At 44.6% G+C, this 21720-nt stretch overlaps 1 protein-coding gene across 1 annotated transcript in view; it reads right to left on the minus strand.

Annotated features, from left to right (window-relative positions):
* iqsec3b (IQ motif and Sec7 domain ArfGEF 3b) overlaps positions 1-16246 on the minus strand; it is a 29775-nt gene extending 13529 nt beyond the window's left edge. The window contains exons 1-5 of the mRNA XM_072695808.1: positions 16242-16246; positions 16063-16137; positions 4053-4173; positions 2990-3298; positions 1772-2430 (exon numbers count right to left, since the gene is read on the minus strand). Coding sequence (XP_072551909.1) covers positions 1772-2430; positions 2990-3298; positions 4053-4173; positions 16063-16137; positions 16242-16246 — 1169 coding nt within the window. The remainder of the gene's footprint in view (positions 1-1771; positions 2431-2989; positions 3299-4052; positions 4174-16062; positions 16138-16241) is intronic.
* Positions 16247-21720: the final 5474 nt, after the last annotated feature.

The following is a 21720-nucleotide window of genomic DNA, read 5'->3' on the forward strand; positions in this document are numbered from 1 at the left end:
GCATATATGCAAAAAGACAGCACACCACATGACTGGTCCACACACTCACACCTCAGGCTTCCAGTGTTTCAGAGATGCTGTAGCCCCTCAACACAAGCTCTGCTAAAGCTAATGAATATATTTATACGCCTTTATTCAATTCAAGGCTGTTATTTATAGTCCTGCAGAAACTATGCAAGCATGATGTCGACTCCCAACACGACGCCCATTAGCAAAGGATTTATGTAACACACACACACACACACTAGCAGTGAGCTTATGTAAGCTGCGTCAGGTTTAAAAGGACACGGCGGAAGGATCAGCTGGCCCACAGAGTGCTGTAGTCTCTAATGTCCCCAAACATCTGGACACTGCTGAGAAACATCTGCCTCGCTCTGCACCCTGCCACGACTTTGAACTGCAGCTTCCCTAAGCACAGATCTACACACACACACACACACACACCTCCTCCGAGACTGCACCCACGCCATAACACCCACCACGGACCCCGGACCCCTGTTGCATTCGACTCAGGACCTACAGCACCACTTAAACCCCAGACTCCTAACACTAGCTCTAACTCTGCCCACTGACCTGCACAACTGACCTCACTCAACTGAACCGTCATAGCAAGTCAGAAACTTTATGGACAAAAGTATTGGGACACGTACTCATTCATGGTTTCTTCTGAATTCAAGGGTATTAAAAAGAGCTGATCCTAATTTTGGTGGAGTAACTGTCTCTACTGTGCAGGAAAGAAGGCTTTCTACTAGGTCTATGTCAGCAGTGGGTGCAACTTAAAGTAGCTGAATGCATCCATCAGAATAGGTGTCCACAAACATTTGGCCATATCGCGTATGTGTGCAATCGACTTCAGTTTCCACCCCACCGTGTATTCACAGTATTGGGGTTGTGTTTGTCTTTACTACCTCTATCACCAATTCTGTAAACCTGAGCAGCCCTCTGGTTGCCATGGCAACCCAGTGAGACCTCCAGTTGCAGTCTGGTCTGATGGGTCATGATGAACTTTGCTTGGTTCATCTGCATTGTATCTATCTATCTATCTATATATGTGTGTGTGTGTGTGTGTGACCTTAGACTTTACCTTCTCTCTCACACACACCCCACACACACACACACACACTTGTGCACACACATACAAGTAGACGTATAGACAAATACAGTTCATCCTGACCTCCCAACAACACACAGACTGAGTGAACCCATGTGACTGTGACTGTGACTGGAGGGCTTACCTGGTTACCATGGCAACCGAAGGGCTGCTCACGTCAACCACGTCAAAGGGAGTCTAATCAGAGCTTTCATATGAGTGAGGAAACACAGCGTGTAAGTGGGTCTGTGTGTGTGTGTGTCTGTGTGTGTAGAGCATGAGAGACATAGAATTCCACACACACACGTGCACACCCCCAGGGCAATATTACCCTTATCCACTCGCCTTTTGTATGTGTATGTGTATGTGTGTGTGTGTGTGTGTGTGTGTGTGTGTGTGTGTTTGTGTGTATGGCTGTGTGTTAGTGCCCCATGAGTGAGCGGAGCGTGAAGGCACTCAGCTCTTCAGTCTTGGTGAAGGGATCTAAACCTGAGCGAAGGAAGCAGCTTCACAGATGAGTGGGAGGCTGGAACGGGTGGGATATTTATATCAGCTCTGAGCGTGGCACACACACACACACACACACACACACACACACACACACACAAGCCATGAAAACAATTGACTTATTCAGTGGTTCTGTCTGGGCGTAAGACTGGCCCGGTTCCACTCTGTACTCACATGTTAAAGAGGTTGAGTCCGATACGGTACAGGCGCTTGCGTGCAATGTCTGTGGAGAGGGTCCCACAGTGTGTGTCCGGGCAGTGTGTGCGTGGAAGAGAGAGGATCATGGTCTCGCACGCCGAGGTTGACGTGCTGCTGCTGCTGATTGGCTCTGAGCTGTTTTCTGCCACCTCTGCACTCTGATTGGCCTGTGGTTTCTCCTGGCCGGCCTGAGAGGCTTCCGCCTCGTCTGCGGCCGCCCGCTGGTCCAGCCCAATCTCCTCGCTGGTGGGCGGGGCGGGAAACTCAGGCTCAGCCGTGACGGAGGGTTCCGATTGGCCGGCGCTCGGCCCTCCTGCGTGAGCCTCCGAGGTGGTTTCCTTGGAGACGCCGTTGCCGAGGGAAACGGACTCGAGAACGGAGGAGGACAGGCGGAAGTTGTGGTTGTCAATTTGGACCGTCACGTCTCTGAAGGCCATCATGAGTTTGCTGGCGCTGCGAGGGATGCCTTCGGCACAGGTGTTGTGAGTGGCCTCTTGAAAGCTGGTAGGGTCCATGAGCAGCCCCTCTGAGGCAGGGCCTGGGGGCTGAGCCCCTGATGCTCCCTCTCCTTCACCATCACGTACAGAACTCCAGCTGCTCAGGGCCTCGTCTATGGACCGCGCTAATGACTGCACCTAGAACCGAAACAAAGTAACCGCTTTATGCCAATATACTACACTTTCAGGCTAGTGCGCCCCCTAAAGGTTAAAAATTTAATTCAGCTGCATCTGCGACTCCGCCTCAGCTGGTGACCAATTATACAGAAGTGGGCGGCGACAACTGAAAAGATTTCACTTAAACTGTTATGTGAACTTTTCTGCTTAAGCAGAAAAGCAATGATTGGCTGCTTTCTACCCTACCCACAGCTAAGCCCCGCCCACATATTTGTTACTAATGCCCTAATGTGTATTTTTCAAATGTGCTGAGACGACCTGCAGGGAGACTTGCTGATGTTGAGGGTACTTGTATTCTTTATAACTGATATATGCAAATTACCTCTGTTTTTATTGGTTGCCCTGTGTTGTACAACATTTAAAAAGCAGTTTGGGTGGACACACTCCTTATAACTTCAGTGAGAACTGGGACTGGGAATGATAAACCGCTGTAGGCCGACCAGGCGGATGTACTGTATGTAAATATGCTGGTACTTGTGACAAGGCCATGCCAAAAGAGGCCGGAGAAGATAAGCGGTACCTGCTCGCTGAAGGTGTCCTCCAGGTTTGTGAGTGTGTTTGAAGTGCCCGTGGGCAGTGAGGTGGAGTGTGTGAGTGGGATGCCCATGAGAGAGCACCCCTCCATCAGCGCTCGTTCCGCAGAGAACCCGTCCCTCTGCACCCGCACTCGGCGCACGGACATGCGGCGCGGAATCCCGCTCTCCAGCACGGAGTTCCGGATCTTTTGGAAGTTCTTGCTGAGCTGATACTGTCGGAACGCTGTCTGGATCTTGCAGGCAGCGCGGCGAGAGATGAGCGGCCCACCGTACTTCTGCTCCAATTCCTCTAACTGCGGACAGACAGTGAGCGAGCGAGCGAGTGAGTGAGAGAGAGAGGGGGGAGTTGGGGGATTCGGAGATAAAAGGGAAGTTAGAGAGCGGGATGGTTGATGAGAGCATGCCTCAAAACATAATCATATATTCACAGGGGTACAGAGAGAGGTTATTTACTCTTCCTTCCCATCTGTTACCATGGAAACCATTGCCAACCTTACTTATCATCTTACTTATCATCCAATTTTCAAACGTGTGCATATGCACAAACATGCACCGATCAGCCATTACATTAAAATCACCTGCCTAATACTGTCTAGGTTTCCATCTCCCCGCCGAAACCGCTCTGACCCATTGAGGCATGGCCCCCTGTGGTATCTACCACCAAGACTAGCACTAGCAGCAGGGCCTCCATGAGCCTCAGTGAGCCTTGGATGTCCATGATCACTGCTCACCATGTTCGCCATGAGCACTTCTGGTAGGTACTGACCACTGCATACCGGCAACACCCCACAAGACCCACCTGGAGATGTTCTGACCCAGTCGTTTGGTTCGTGTCTCGGATTCTTGCGCTCGGCTTCCAACACATCACCTTCCAGAACCTGCTGTTGACTTACTGCCTAATATGTAGATCCACCCTTTAACATGTGCTGGTTTTAATGTTATGGCTGATAGGTACACATGCATTTGCACATTTACAAACGTAAACACACACACACACACACACACACACACGGACACATATATACGGAGTGGTTCATGGGGACAGACCTGTTTTTGTTTGAGGTCAGGAGACAGCTCGTAGGTGGGCGTGTGTGAGCAGGGTGGAGGGCTCAGCTGAGCAGCTTTCTTCTGGTCCTTCTCCACCTCTCCTTCAATTGCGTGAACTGAGCTGCAGAGGGGACAATAATACAGGAGACAGAGAAGACAACGAGAAGATTAGCTGACACAGTGTTTAAGGCCTGAAGGCCACATGTCCTGCTGGAACTCTTAATCTGTCTGGCATTGATCTGTAATGTTAGGAGAACATTACTGCTGTGCAATAAAGTTCAGACATGCTGTAAAATATTAAACAGAACATAAATGAAATCATCCCTCGCTTATGAATTATTGCATTCTTACATTTTCCTGCAGGCTAAATTCACTCCTATTCCGTTCCAATGGCAGCTGTTATTGTTTTCTACTAATACACTGTCCAGTCCCGTGGGAGGGAAACGGGTTCTAGCATGCTTCTGACTGAGGGTCCGGAAATTTTTGCAGGATCTGAGAGCAAATGTCAAAACTTTACTATAAGAGCTTTAATCCCAGCATTTGTGATGGATTACCAATTACTGCCCCTTTCTAACATTACTTTCTTTTGGTCTCCATTTAGAATCTTACTCATATCGTCTCTATGGAGGTATTGCAGAGAGTCGACCCCCCCTTTCTTCCCGACACACACACACACCCCTAAGGTGATGACTATTAACCAAGCCCAAGTACCCTCACCTTCATTCCTCACTCACCCCTTCCTTAATCTCCTCCTCACCTCAGTATACTTAGACCCTGGCAGTCTATGCATTCTTTGAACTGGACTGGACTGAACTGGACTGAACTGGATCAGACTGGATGGACCGAGTTTCTCATACATCTTTGTGTGCGTCAATAAACTCGTCAAGACTGAAGACCTTTTTTTGACGTTAGCTGAACATTCTTGATCCGGTTAAGCACAAATCACTATGGCTGCGTCCCAATTGCGTACTACTCAGTAATACTACCCGCTATGGTACACACTAATCTTAGCATTGTGAGTTGTGAGTGTGGCAGGTTTGTACGCACACAGTATTAAAATACTAATCTAATTCATACAAACAGGAAATGATGAAACGTTGCTATGCCAACACTCATCCCTGTCGTTATAGCCACTGCACTTGCATTGTTATCTGCCATTTTTTCTCATTTTCAGACCTGAGTAGCTCCTCCCTTTCCATTTTGCATTGCTTTATGGGATAATAATGTCCATTATTGTCCTTAAAAACTGCTTTCCAAGAGCAGAGTTCTTATAAAAATTATTAAGAAATGAAAAAGCACAGTTTCGCACTGCAATTGGTGGTGGTGATGTCACCACACAGCCTGGTTACACTGTTCCTATTGTGTGACCAATAGGCCACTAAGAAAGCTTTCCTAGGACAGTCCTACGGAGGACCCGCCCTACCTCGGCTGCAGCCCAGGCTTCTAAACGCAGCCAAAACCGGCTGGTTCTCAGTATATATCATGGATATTTAAGTATTCTCAACTGGGACACTTTTATCTATACTACATAACCAAAACATATATATCTATACTACATAACCAAAACATATATATCTATACTACATAACTAAAACATATATATCTATACCACATAACCAAAACATATATATCTATACCACATAACCAAAAACTAGTTAGTATTACTGACTAGTCTGCAATTGGGACACACCTTCTATTATATCATTTATCCCCTTAACGGAGAAAAGCTTATTACTAGTCATAGTACTAGTAATAATACTAGTAATCACTAAGGTGTATTACTCAATAACCACAGGGACTGTGGAGCTATTCTCTGGTAACAGAAATTTGTTACAAGGGGTTAAAAGACAGTTTTAAAGAGTTTTTGTTTATTAGTAATCCTTAATCAAAGCCGAATGACTTTCGTCTGACTTTGGCTGACTTCTGAGTACACTCCATCTCTGAATCTGCGTTTCACTCGGCAACACTTTAAAAGTATTGCTGGGAGTTGTTTCCACCAAGGGCTTGATGCTCAGGTTTGCTCGCTTCTGTGTGCATCCAGAGAGCCAGAGAGGCTTAAGCAAGTAAAAGATGATTTCCAAAAGGCATAAAGGTAAAGAAGACATGTTTGTTATGTTTGATGTTTCTTTAATAATCTAAGCAATTGTACTTTTTTATTAAATCTTGTTTTTTTCCGTTTCAAAACTGCAAAAAAAATAAAATAAAAGGGCCTAAAGCCAAAGGTTTGGATGTCCAGCCTGGTCAGTAATTAGTACCACTCCCTTCGGCGAGTTTCACAGCTTATAAAGGCTTTTTATAGCAGCTGAGACTCCTTCAGTTCTTATCTGGGGGATTTCTGGATTTCCATTCTCCCTGCAGAAGAACCTGCTAGTTCTCCGAGGTTCTTGGGTCGCTCTGCTGCACAGCTGTATTGAGGTCCATCCACAGGTTTTCAATGAGGTTTAAGTCAAAGGACTGTGAGAACCATGGTCACATCATGGATTTTGCGGTGTGTTTAAGCTCATTATTATCCTGCTGGAGAAGCTCCTCCTTTTTTTCATCTTCAGATGATCATATTTTTATTTTTTTATTTTTTTGCAGATGGTGAGATGCTTGATGTTTGCTTCCAGAATTTGCTGGAATTTAACTGAATCCATTCCTCCCTCCACCAGGGAACAGTTCCCTGTGGAGTTCCCACTGGCTGCAGCACAAGCCCAAAGCATGCTCAATCCACCCCCATGCTGAACAGTTGGTAAGGTCATCTTCTCATGAATCCCTGCAACCTTCAACCTTCACCACACCATCAATCTTCAGGACTAGTTTAGAAGTTCCTTTGACACTTCCTGAAGGCCGACTGATGGGACGAGGTTTGAGGAGTCATTGTATTTATAAAGCTTTGAAACCTGCATCCTGGTTGAGGATAAGGTTAGGACTAGGGCCTGGATGATGGTTAGGGTTAGGTTATGGGTTGAGATTAGGGTTAGGATTAGGTTTTGGGTTGAGGATAAGGTTAGGACTAGGACCTGGATGATGGTTAGGGTTAGGTTATGGGTTGAGATTAGATTTTGGGATGAGGTTAAAGTTTGGGCCAGGATGAGGGTTAGGTTTTGGGTTGAGGTTGAGGTTAAGGCTAGGATTAGGATCAGGGTTGAGGTTAGGTTTTGGGTAAGGCTGGGTTGGGTTTTGGGATGAGGTTAAGGGTACGGTTAGGGCCAAGAAGATGGTTAGGATTACGGTTGAGGTTAAGGTTAGGATTAGGATCAGTATCAGGGTTAGGGTTAGGTTGTGAGTCGAGGTTAAGGTTAGGATCAGGATTAGGACGTGGGTTAGGCTGGGTTAGGATATTAAGTCTACTTGATGGACCAGATGAACAGTAAATCTACTGAATTTCAGTAAAGCCTCAACAGAACATCTTCAGGATCTTTACCCCACTGGCCCAACCCAGTCAATGATTATGATCACGCCAAAAAAAGCATTTGCAGAGGTCACCAGGGTATCAGAATGACCAGAGCGTATTCTAAACAAGCATGAAGTAGCTGAAGGAGGATGTTGGTTGAAAGTTGACACCTCAACAGGATAACTGCCTGACTGAAGATCGCTGTAAAAATGGCTCACAATGAGCTGACACCATCGCAACCAGATCTGAGCATCACTGACTTCGTCTGGATTTAGAAACCATCTGTAACCAAAGCCAGTGCTAAAAAAACCACACGGCCCGTATCAATGAACAGAAAAAGAACAAAATGTGGAGCGGTGGAGGAAAGTAATAAGCCCTGATGAGCTGTCTATTAATCCTCTTTCTATAGCAGGATGTGTATATCAGCAGCCAAATAAAGCCTCCAGCCCACACAGCCTGCTTCCAACTGTTCATCATGCGTGTGGGTCGGTGGCTTTAGCTTTTTGAAGCACGGTCCATTCAAGAACAGAACCCAGCTAGAAGGGAACTAACCCACAACCCAAAGGCTGTGTCCCACTGTTGCTGCTTTTCCACTGGCGGGTAATTCCTGCTCTATATGTCCGAAAGTATGTGGACACCCCTTCTAATGAAAGCTTTCTGCTACTTTAAGTTGCATCCATTGCTGACACATATGTGCAAATCCACACGCTCAGCTTGTCTAGAGCCTGTTGAGAATTAGAATAGGACTCAATGGCTATACTAATGGCAATACATGAACCTACTGGCATCATGCTGCACAATGCCAGGCTTGGGCTAGTGGGGTATTACGCCCCCAGCATGGAGCTGTGGAGAAACTGTGTTCTCTGGAATGATGGTGGTGCTCCATCCTAAACTTTTGGCATTTAAAGTGGGGGGGGGGGGGGGGCTGGGGTGTTGATCATCGTCCAGCATCCTGAGCCCACTAATGCTCCTTACACCAATGCTTCTCCAGAATCCAGTAAAGCAGAATAAGCTTCTTTTTTTAATAATACCTTTGATTTGAGAAGAAACAATAAAAGATCAGATGCCCCAATACTTTTGACCCTGACATGTAATTGTCTTCACTAGTGAATTGGATTTTCCTCCAATATCGCTTCACTTATCTGGGGGTATCTGGGAATCGTGTGAGAGGTGAGAATTGATCTGATCTCAGAACTGTGGTTTTTCTTTCCTGTCCAGAGAGCACTCTGAGAGCTTGTCCAGCTTCCACAAAGAACCACAGCCTGGAAAATTCGGATCTTTGTAGATCCTTGTTCTGCTGAGCACCAGCCTGTGTCGCATTTCCTGACTGCTGGATCCGCTGTCGTTAATAATTGATCTAAGCAGAGAAAAGCTGCCCACCACGTCTTCTGTTTTTCTTACTATTAAACATGTGTGGAGCTGTATAAGAGCTGTTACCTTCAGGAGCTACTTCAGGAGCTTCTGCGTGAGCAGAATGCATCACAGTCCTGTAAGTTGTGAGGTGGATGGGGCCTCCATGAGCACCAGTGAGCCTTGGGGGTCCCATGATTCACCAGTTGTCCTTTCTTCGTGTACTTTTGGTAGGTACTGTCCACTGCATATCCTAGGAACACCCCACAGGACCTGATGCCTGATGTTTTGGAGATGTTCTGACCCAGTTTGGTTCTTGCGAAAGTGTCTCAGATTCTTAAACCTGCCTCCAACACATCACCTTCGAGACCTAATATGTCTAATATGTAGATCCAGGTCTTGGCAGGTGCTATTGGAGCCAGATAGTCAACGTTATTCACTTCATCTGTCGGTGGTTTTAATGTTATGGCTGACTGGTGTAACTCTAATTACGATACTACTGAAATCAGCATGCTCTGAAGACCAAAAGCAGCCAAACTCGTCACGGCTGGCCCATATTATCTAGTGCTTCTATCAATTCCTCTATCCCTGATAGATAGCATAAGCTCTTCCCCCAGGATGCGTTCAGATAAATGTGCAGTGGAGCCTGAGTACCTCATACTGGAGTGAGAGCCGGTTAGTAAGCTCAATAAGTGTATGCATTACAATCACTGCTCGGGCTGTTGGCGGCGCTGAATTTGCCTGTGGTCCAGAAGTATCACTCAAAAAAAACCCTAGCCCTCATTTTTTAAATACACTATGTGTCTAAATGTTTGTGGACACCCCTTCTAATGAATGCATTCAGCTACTTCGCACAGCTTGTCTAATCACTGTGGAGAAGTATAGCCAACAGAATAGGACTCAGATAATCATAGGAGCAGATAAACATCATGAACCTATTGGCACTATGCTGCCTAATGCCAGGCGTGGGCTATATAGGGGTATAAAGCCCCCCAGCATTGAGCTGTGGAGCAGTGGAAGATCTGTGTTCTCTGGAATGATGGATGGTGTGTGGGGGGGTGGGTTGGAGATCATCCAACACCCTTACATCACTAACAAACACTCTTGTGGCTGAATGCAATCAAATCCTCACAGCAATTCCACAGTTACTCCAACAAACTTCCAAAGAAATAATGAATGGGCAGGTGTCCCAATACTTTTGTCCATGTAGTGTATATATTTCAACACTAGAAGGAAAAACACTGGAACTGGGGTCTGTAGTGATGTACCCTAAACTACAGATGAGGCTGAAAAACACTGCAGTGATCATTTTATTTTTTAGTATCTATGTGTGTGTGTGAGAGAGTGTGTGTCTGTGTGTGTGTCCACTGCTATACACATGTCCACTGTTTTCTATTTCCCCTCAGAATGATGGATGGTGGGGGGGTGGGTTGGAGATCATCCAACATCCTAACATCACCAACAAATGCTCTTGTCACTGAATGCAATCAAATCCTCACAGCAATTCCACAGTTACTCCAACAAAAGCAGGAGAGACTCTTTTAATACCCTTGATTTCCGAAGAAATAACGAATGAGCAGGTGTCCCAATACTTTTGTCCATATATTTTATTCATATTTATTCATATTTTATTTTTTTGAAGTCTCTATGTGTGTGTGTGTGTGTGTGTGTGTGTGTGTGTGTCTGTGTGTCAGTGCTATACACATGTCCACTGTTTTCTATTTCCCCTCTGAATGATGGATGGTGGGGGGTGGGTTGGAGATCATGCAACATCCTAACATCACTAACAAACGCTCTTGTCGCTGAATGCAATCAAATCCTCATAGCAATACTCTCCAATCTATTAGAAAGCCTTCTCCTCTGGACAGTAGAGACAGTTACTCCAACAGAAGCAGGATCAACTCCTTTTAATACCTTTGATTTCATAAAAATAACAATGATTGAGCAGGTGTCCAAATACTTTTGTCCATTTATTATATAAAAACAGAGGCACTATTAGCCATAAGATTGTGGAATCACTCACCACTGCTGAGCTACAAACCCCTACTAAAGTGCATTAGAGTTAATCTAGTCTGTTCCAGAACATCTCCACCACCACCACAGCTTCTCAGCAGCAGCGCCACACTTCCGAGAGTCACATCTGAGACGTGAATGACCTACATTACAGTCTTTTAATCTAAACTGAATCAGAACCCTCTGCATCCACAGAGTTAATTAACACCGCTTAATTACTGCGTGCCACGCTGAGCGTCTCTGCTGTTGGTTCAACAAGATCATGGTAGAAATGTTTCTCCAACTGAGGCTTTCTGTCAAATTTAACAGAAACTTAAAAAGCTGAGGAGCAAACGTGACGAAGTGGGTCTGAGAGGTCTGAGAACTCATTTTGAGTTTAACACAAATAGCAAAAAGAAAACCCACGTCCATAACATTAAAACCACCTGCCTGATATTGTACACAACAGCTTTTGTGTCTTGGGCACCCATGACTCAAAGGGTTGTCCTTGGAGCACTTTTGGTAGGTACTGACCACACCAGACTGCATACTGGGACCACCTCACAAGACCTACCAGATGTTTTGGAGATGTTCTGACCCAGTTGTCCTCTTAACTGGAGTTTAACTGGATTAGACTAAGATTAAGGGACCAGGGTGAGGGTTAGAATTAGGTGTTAGGTTGAGATTAGGTTTAGGATTAGGTTTTGGGTTGAGATTAGGGTTAGGATTAGGTTTTGGGTTGAGGATAAGGTTAGGACTAGGGCCTGGATGATGGGTTGAGGTTGAGGTTAAGGTTAGGATTAGGATCAGGGTTGAGGTTAAGTTTTGGGTAAGGCTGGGTTGGGTTTTGGGATGAAGTTAAGGTTAGGGTTAGGGTTGTGGGTAGAGGTTAGGGTTAGGATCAGGATTAGGGTTAGGTTGTGGGTTGAGGTTGAGTTTAAGATTAGGATTAGGATCAGGATCAGGGTTAGGTTGTTGGTAAGACTGGGTTAGATTGTAGGTTGAGGTTTCGTTTAGGATTATGATCAGGTCAGGGTTAGGGTTAGGTTGTAGGTTAAGGTTAGGATCAGGATCAGGGTTAGGATTAGGTTGTGGGTTAGGCTGGGATAGGTTGTGGGTTGAGGTTAGGATCAGGATCAGGGTTAGGATTAGGATGTGGGTTAGGCTGGGTTTGGATATTAAGTCTACTTGATGGACCAGATGAACAGTAAATCTACTGAATGTCAGTAAAGCCTCAACAGAACATCTTCAGGATCTTTACCTCAGTGGATCCAGACGCTTCACTGCTGCTGCTGCACTGATCTGCTGTTGATGTGTCACTGATCCTCTTTTATTAATCATCTATTAAGAGTTTATTAACCATCTACAGAGAAACCCTCCAAAAAAAAGGTTAACCATGATTCAGATGTAAGAGCTCTTGAGAAGAACCTCAGCCAAATGCTGTAACTGTAGAACCACTGTAAACTGGTTGTACACTGGTATAGAGGCCACTGGGTGAAGATTACATTAACACTAATTATGAACTGAGCGCCTTTTGTGAATAATTACACTGATAGTAATAATAATAATAATAATAATAATAATAACTACATATGTTTGACTCATCATCAGCCTGTTCCTCATGGCAGCAAAAACATGCCTGTTTCTTTTTTGGGAAACAACAGCGGTGCTCTATTGCCAAAGGCTGTGCGACTGCATAACGAGTGTCTGGAGTGTCTGTTTCTATGTGTTCTATGAAGGCAGGAGAACGCAGAGCTAGATCAGTTCACTGTTCACGACAAAATCCCCCAAACTAGACGCATCCCAATTCTTCTTCACCCTCCTCTCCATCCACACACACACACACACTCACACACAGACTTACATAATTCCCTACATTACAAAGCCATTGTGAGAGTGTCATGAGAGTGAACGACTCAGTGCTGAGTTGAGAGTGCATCTTTAAATCATGAGAGATTAAGCCTGTGCTCTTTTCTCTGCAAAACAACTCCACTGAACCTCCTAAACACTCCGCTTCTCCTCCGGCCTCTTGCTCTCTGAGAGGAGACTTTTTTAACAACACAAAAACACACACACACACACATACTGTGCTGACTGGGCACTCAGTCAGCACAATAGCCAGTAAGCGGGTCACTCTAATACCTTAAACTCACACACACACACACACACGAGGTGGAGAAAGGAACACAGCATGAGCTGCCCTTCACACACCATGTCCTCCCTGGCACCAGGCTGGTACTGCAGAGCGCTGGCTCTCTGCTTCACACACAGGCCGCAGTTCTATATATATTATTAGACACAGTATATATGTCTAAATACTTGTGGACACCCCTTCTAATGAACGCAGCATTCAGCTACTTTAAGTTGCCTCCATTGTAGAGAAGAAGTACTGCCAATAGAATAGGACTCTCTGGGGCAGATAAACATCATGAACCTATTGGCACCATGCTGCCTAATAATGCCAGGCGTGGACTATAAAGCCCCCCAGTATTGAGCTGTGGAGCAGTGGAAGAGCTGTGTTCTCTGGAATGATGATGGCAATGGTGCTCCATCCAATACCTTTGGGGATGATGAGTTGGGGTGACGAGCATCATCCAACATTCTGACCTCATTAACACTCTTGTAGTTGAATGCAGTCAAATCCTCACAGCAATGTTCCTCCAAAATCTAGTAGCCTTCTTTCCTAGACAGTAGAGTTTACAGTTACTCCAACACAAGCAGGATCAACTCTTTTTAATTCCCTTTGATTTCAGGAAAAAACAAAAATAAATAAGCAGGTGTCCCAATACTTTTGTCCATGTAGTGTATTATAAGCCGTATGCTTATGATTGGCATTTATTACATCAATGAAGGACACAATACTGAATGCATTAGCTCTTCTGGATAAGTTTCCAAGGCCGCCGAGCTGAAGAACAGTGTAAAAGCAAGAAGCCGACAGCAGCCAGATAGGAGTCACCACTCTTGGCGTTCTGCTGTGGATGTGAACTAGCAGCCCTCCAGATCTTCAAGTTGCAAAATAACAGTTCTCTGACAGTGATCTAATAAGCGGAGTGATAAAAGCCACAGAGATGAATAATGAAGAGATCAACAGAATAAATACAGCAGAAATTCAATCACTCGAAGCCTCTTTTTATGATATTACTCCTTGTTCTATTTCAGGAGCTGTAACATCACGGCTCTGATCAGCGTCAGTCAGAGCAGCGGATTGTTTGGAGAGATTTGCTGGGATGTAGCTACTCGGAATAGACAACTTCTACAAAGAACATAAACAGCCTGTTCTTTTCTTTTCATCAAAGAAGCGCAGAACTTTTTTAGAGGGGCAATTTTCTGGGATTTTAGGGGCATTCATACACAAATGTGGGCAAATTTAAGGCCTAGAATCCTAAATGGAAATCTGATACATGGCAACATACGTTTAACTGACGCTCTCATGCAGAATGACGTACAAGGTGAATGGTATTACAGGAGTGGGCCAATGTAGAGTTAGGAGTCTTGCTCAAGGACTATTGGACCTATTGGTGCAGCACAGCCTAGTCACCCAGACCGGGAATTGAACCCCAGTCTCCTCAGTCTATCCGTTGCACCATTATTATTATTATTACTATTATTATTGTTATTGTTATTATTATTATGCTCTTGGAGTACTTGGAGCTACTGCATACTATACATGCAGAAAATATGCACACAATATGTCCAAAAGCTTGTAGACACCCCTTCTAATAAATGCATGCAGCTACTTTAAGTTGCAATTGCTGACATTGATGTGCAAATACACACACACACACACAGCTTGTCTATTGCATGTAGAGACTGTCTGGAGTACATAAACATGAGCCTATTGGCACCATGCTGCCTAATGCCAGGCATGGGCTATAGAGGGGTATAAAGAAAGCCCCCCAGCATTGAGCTGTGGAGCAGTGGAAGAACTGTGTGTTCTCTGGAATGATGATGGTGGAGCTCCATCCAGTACTTTTTTCGATGGGATGAGTTGAGGATTAGTGAGGTCCAATATCCTGATTGTCACCGAATAAAATCAAATCCTCACACCAATGCTCCTCCAAAATCTAGCAGAAATCTAGCCTTATTCGCAACAAAAGCAGGTAAAACTCTTTTTAATACCCTTGAGAGAGCAGGTGTCCCAACACTTTTGTCCATTCAGGTATATATGTATGTATATGCATACATATGTTTTGAACTATATGCCCAATCCTTTATGGTATATGTGCATATATGGCTATATATCAGATTTCTGGATGGAAAATATAGCTTTATTAGAATAATTTGTACTAATTAATTAAACATAACAGCAGTATGTTAGCCAGCTCATTAAATCCTCTCATTAATAATCATGTTGTGATATTCCTTTGAGACCTATTTCACGGTCGAATCAGTATTTTATCAGTGTGATAGTGCCATTGATCCACACTGATCCACACTATGACTCATTATAACATTACATTATAATTATGATTATTATTACATTATAATATATATATATATATATATATATATATATATATATATATGGCATTATACGCCCTGTGTGTGTATTTTAAGAGGCAGAACAGTTTAATATGGGTCATTTTACCCTTATCCAGCACCCAGGGAGCAGAGAGGGTGAAGGGCCTTGCACAAGGGCCCAACAGTGGCGGCTTGCTGAACCTGGGTATCGAACCCACAACCCTGTCATCAATAGCCCAGAGCTCTAACTGCTGAGCCGCCACTGCTTAAACACTACCAAGTGTTTAAGAAGCAGCAGAAGATCCATCTAGTCAGCATCTATGCACACACACACACACACACACACATATATATATATAGCTCATACACACCACCCGGACTTCAACATCAGTCTGACACCGTCCCGAGAGACCTACACTCTCTCAGCATTCATCGCCTGAGTGCGTCCCTCGAACCTCTTCTCCACTTGAGTAACACGCTTTCTCTCTCTCACACAGTCACACTCTCTCTCTCTCACTCCTCCAAATGTTCTCTCACCTTAGCATGCACTCCTGATCTCCTGCTCTTCACCTGAGTACTACTGCTCTCCCTGCGCCTTGGAGACTTTTACAGCCTGTCAGACAGAGGCAGCCAGACGGACCGCTTTATGCCATATTCACATCCTCAGCTGACCTTCATCCTCCTCCTCCTCCTCCTCCTCTATCTACTCCCTGCCATCCCTCCATCTCTCCTCGCATCCCGCCTCGCTATTCCTCTCTCCTCCTTTTTTTAATTAAGTCCGCTGCTGACTTGAAACGCATCAAAAGGAAGGAGCCTGTGCCACGCCCTCACCTGGAGCAGCCAATGGGATCCCCCTCTGGAGCTTCTGGGGCGGGGCAGCAGAACTGGTGCAGGACAGTCTGGCTCCTGTGGAAGAAAAGGGAATATGCAAATTGATCGGGCGTTTTACAGTACATTAATCACATGGCACCATTGTGACTTCACTGATTCACTGAGTCGTTATTCCTCACATCATCCCTCACACAGTAGCACTTTATAGGAGCTCTATATGCTGCTGAAAGGCTGGGATCTCCTCATAGAGGGTGCCATAAAATATCACAGTGTTTTTGGTGAGCCTTTATAAAACACTATGAATTATAGTAAAATATATATACATATTAAAAAAGCATTAAGACTAACCCTGAGTAAGGAGTGCTGTTTTTTGTATGATCTACAAACTGCACTATGCTGTCTTTCTTTTTCTCTCTATAATATTTTTATTTGAGGCATCCAAATCCAATTTGAGGCATTTCCAGTTCCCACCCAGCTTGAACTCCCCCTAGGACATACTACCACCAGTGGTAGGAGGGTGTAGGCTAGCATGTGCTTCCTTCAAGTCACTTAAGCTGTTTCCACATATGAATTTTCCGCAGCTGCCCTCTCACACATCTAGTGTGCAGGAAATGAGGAACGAGGCATGGTTTAGGCAAGCAACGGCACTTGTGTAGCAAGTGCATGAGGTGTGGCATGACCCACTGTAAATTCTATGGAAACTTCCCAGCTCTATTCACGCATGGGCTCACTCAGACAGTACCCGGACTATGTACTAGGGGGCTGAAAGAATAAAATGTCCAGGTAATGTCCAGGACAAATGATTCGGACATTCAGCGCTTAGACAGCTGTGCCACTTGAGAGCCCCTTTTGAGCAAGCTAGTGGGAACAGGGACAAGGAAAAACTCCCTCAGATCGAGAGGAAGAAACCTTGAGAGGAACCAAGACTCAAAAGGGGAACCTGTCCTCCTCTGGGCGACACCAGATAGCAAAATTAATTCATTAATGTTGTTATTATTATATTAAATAAATATATATATATATAAATAATATTAAACACTAAAAGGCATGTCATTGAAAATTTTAACTTCATCTACTTTTGTTAACAGAGTTTGGTCAAAAAAATAAAAAATTAAATAAATAAATAATATATTTAATACAAACTTTTTAGCATATTTAACATATATCCACCTACAGCTAATTATCTCCGCCCCTTCATATTAAAGTTACAAAGAATTTCAGTATGGATTGTTTTTTATTATAATTTATTATATTTAATATAATTTAATATAATAATTTAATGCAGCCAATCAAAACATGTCTTAAAGACATAGCAACAAAAATTCATTCAAAAATTCATTCAAAAAGTCATTACCGAAGGTTTAATTCTATGAGAGAAAAGGAAGCTAAGCGATTACAGTAACATGAATTGATGATTGTGAATTTTGGATTATAAGACCACAAACATTTATTGGTACACCTCAGTGTAACACACTGGGTCCTTTAGAGCAGAATTATGGGAGAACTGGTATTTGTGGAGCTTTTTTGCTCCTGGGCTCCCCCTACAGTTTGGGAGTCTAATTCCCTTTTACACCACTGTCATAAATGCAAATCACACTTTGAGCTCCCTCTTGTGGACAGCTGTACATATGTATGTGCACATACATATATTTATAGACTAGAAGCTTGATCTGAAGGTGTAGCAGCATGTGGGCTGAGGTGGTAGAGTAATACTACAGGATTTTACACTAATATGACTCTATGGGTTACGCAGAGTTACACAGCAGCAGTTCTGGAGAGAGGTTCTCCTCCTGCAGCTCCACCACCAAAGCTCCATAGTGCAGTAGCAGCAGCAGAGCTCCGGCCCGGAGTGGGAATGACGGAGACGCCGTTCTCCCTGTTCAGTTCAGTCAGTGGAGCATCAGCATGATCCTGAAGCTGCAGTTTAAATACTGTTTGTTATTGTAGGCTCCACAATGTCATGCTCTGATGTCGAGCAGTAATGCTTATGTTTGCTTAATTTCTAAAGCTTTAAGAAACAAGCTGCCCAAAGCTGCCATTGACCGATTCATTATGATTAAGACGGCTGGAGCGTAAGACCATGACTTTAACATCAGCCTGACAGACTGCAGGCCTGGCACAGCCCTAATATCACTACAGCTCAAATCCTACTGAGAAACACCATCACACACACACACACTTACACACACATGATAAGTGTATTCCCTCCCTGATGGAAAAAAAAAACACGTTACGAGGCGACTTAATAAACCAAAACACATTTTTCCAGTTAACAGGAAAAGCAACAAAACTGGGCAATCTCCTATGTACACACACACACACACACACACACACACACATAGCTGACACACACCCCGAGCGACTGTACGAATGGTACAAATGCAGTGTGAGAGGTGCACTGGAGCACAAGTGCTTCTAAGAGGGGTAGCTTTTCTCTCTTTTCACACACACACACACACACACACACACATATATATGTGTATTCCTGCATTTGTGGGTCATCTCCATTGACCTCTTTTGTTATTAGCATGTATAAACTACACTGAGCTACAACTAACCCCACCCTGACCCCCAGATTCAATTCAGCCACCAAACGGAAATCTTCGGCTCTTCATTTTTCCAAACGAAAAGCTTTTTATATCTAATAAACAAACAAACTGCGGCGACCAGCCAAATGCCCCCGTGTCCCCACATGAACATCAAAATGTCCATGTTTCAATCATCCTGGGGACATTCGGTGTCCACAAAGAGCTAAATACACACACACAGACACACAATCTCTATCTGCGGAGTGGATTAGGATGCAGCTGGCGGATCAGCTCTACATGCTCTATGGGAATTTCACTTAATGCTCCACTTTATGCACAATGTGCTGCACTGTATGTTGGTGTGTTGGCATGTATATACGTGTGTGTGTGTGCGTGTGTGGTTCTGAGTGTGTATTTCTGCGCGCTTGCATGTGCAGTTGGGTACGTCTAAGCAGTAGTCACTGCCTTTGAAGCTCAGGCTTGCACTGCATTAAGGCTCCAATCAGGAGTGACTCCATCTGGCAGGCCAGCGTTTACTACTGCAACAAACACGGCCGTCCAATCAGACGGCCGTCCAATCACAGCAGGCAATACTGTGGCATTACTCTACTGCTTCAGTCCACATGCTTCTTTACCTCTCAGCCGGATCAACAAATGCATGTGTACAGCTGTCCACTAAAGGGAGCTCAAAGCGTGACTTGTATTTACAGCAGTGGGGTTTAAGTGGTTTTTGTAATGTAATTTATCCTTAATGTAATTTGTACTGTAATTTACCCTATATTGTAATTTAACCCTTTTTGTAATCTAATTGAACCTAAATGTAATTTGTAATGTAATTTAACTGGTGCAGCTCTACTGATCCTAATCTACTGGCATAGCTATACTGGTCCAGCCGCTTCAGTCCACATGCTTCTTTACCTCTCAGCCGGATCAACAAATGCATGTGTACAGCTGTCCACTAGAGGGAGCTCAAAGCGTGACTTGTATTTACAGCAGTGGGGTTTAAGTGAGCTACACTTCACAACTGTAGGGGAGCAAAAAAAACACGTATCTGAGATTTTTAGGACTATGTTGGCTGGTTTTACGCCCCCTGCTGGGCTGGCATGCTCCCTCTAGCATTTGAGGGTTGGCTTATGTTATCGTTCAGAAGGTTTGATTTTCAGAAATGCTTCCAGAGATGCAGATACTGACCAGGTTTAGGATTGAAAACACCAAAATTAGGCCTCGTCCACATATATGTTTACATATTTTTAAATATTTTTAAAAGCATAGCTCCGTTCTGGCCTCCTGTCCGCACTGACACAACATGTTAGGTCACCACAAACAACAAGTGGCTTTTGAGGATGTTGGATGATGATCACCACCCCACCTCATCTTCAACTCCCCAACTCATCCCAAAAGTTGCACTGCTCCACAGCTCAATGCTGAGGGGGCTTTATACCCCTCTAGCCCACACCTGGCTGCTGATCTGCTTCAGAGTGTCCTATTCTATTGGCAGTACTTGTGCATTTGCAGATCTGTGTCAACAATGGGTGCAACTTAAAGTAGCTGAATGCATTTCTTACAAAGGGTGTCCACAAACATTTGGACATATAATTAGGAGTAGAGACCCAGAGCAGGCTGCAGCAGTGTCCCAGTCTCTTCGAGGGACAGCTACAGGAGCACAGAGGCAGCGTTTAGGTGTATTCATAACTTATGAGGCACCAAAGCCAGCAGAGCCTCAAACATTCACACGCCCGCCTCTCCCTCTACACTCTCATCCACTCGAGGGGTTACAACCTGCAGGACATTACCGCTAACAGCACTGAACACACACACACATAAACACTCTCTCTCACACACACACACACACACATACACACACCGTCCCAGCTGCACTGCACAATAAAGGAAGGCTTTTTAAACTTTACAGGGATCGGGAGAGTACGGCTTCCTCACTCAACGACAGGAAAACTGGGATTTCAGCTTAACGCTGTGATGGCTGAGTCTGCCGGGTGGATTCAGATAGTAATGGACGTCCACTCGTACGGGGCAGTGAGCTACACTGTCATGTTGGACGTCACTGGACTGACTGATAAACCATTCGTCTGATCATCTTCAGCTAAAATTACTTTTGTACTGTAATTTAACCTAAATGTAATTTAACTGGTGCAGCTCTACTGATCCTAATCTACTGTATAGCTATACTGGTTCAGAGCTTCTAATCCAGCCAGACTGGTATGACTATACTGGTCCATCTCTGCTGGTATAGCTCTACTGGTTCAGCTCTACTGGTATAGCTATACTGGTCCAGAGCTTCTAATCCAGCCAGACTGGTATGACTATACTGGTCCATCTCTGCTGGTATAGCTCTACTGGTTCAGCTCTACTGGTATAGCTATACTGGTCCAGCTCTACTGGTATAGCTCTACTGGTCCAGCTCTACTGGTATAGCTATACTGGTCCAGCTCTACTGGTATAGCTCTACTGGTTCAGAGCTTTTAATACAGCCAGACTGGTATGACTATACTGGTATAGCTCTACTGGTCCAGCTCTACTGGTATAGCTATACTGGTCCAGCTCTATTGTATAGCTATACTGGTTCAGCTCTACTGGTATAGCTATACTGGTCCAGCTCTACTGGTATAGCTATACTGGTCCAGCTCTACTGGTATAGCTCTACTGGTCCAGCACTGCTGGTATAGCTGTACTGGTCCAGCTCTACTGGTATAGCTATACTGGTCCAGCTCTACTGGTATAGCTATACTGGTCCAGCTCTACTGGTATAGCTATACTGGTCCAGCACTGCTGGTATAGCTCTAGTGGTCCAGCACTGCTGGTATAGCTGTACTGGTCCAGCTCTACTGGTATAGCTGTACTGGTCCAGCTCTACTGGTATAGCTGTACTGGTCCAGCTCTACTGGTATAGCTGTACTGGTCCAGCTCTACCGGTCCAGTGTGAACCGTGTGTGCAGAGAGGAGGCAGTGAGGAGAACCAGCTGGACCTCCACTGGGCTCTAAACGCCAGAAGATCTGCGCAGGAGGAAAGATTCTGCTGATTGAATTATTGATTAGTAAGTTCCACATCAGCGCGCGCACACGGTAACGGGTGTGTTATGTAATCTCAATGGCGCGCGATACGCCTCAATTA

This window comes from Salminus brasiliensis, chromosome 13 (assembly GCF_030463535.1).
Source record: "Salminus brasiliensis chromosome 13, fSalBra1.hap2, whole genome shotgun sequence".
Lineage (NCBI taxonomy): Eukaryota > Metazoa > Chordata > Actinopteri > Characiformes > Bryconidae > Salminus > Salminus brasiliensis.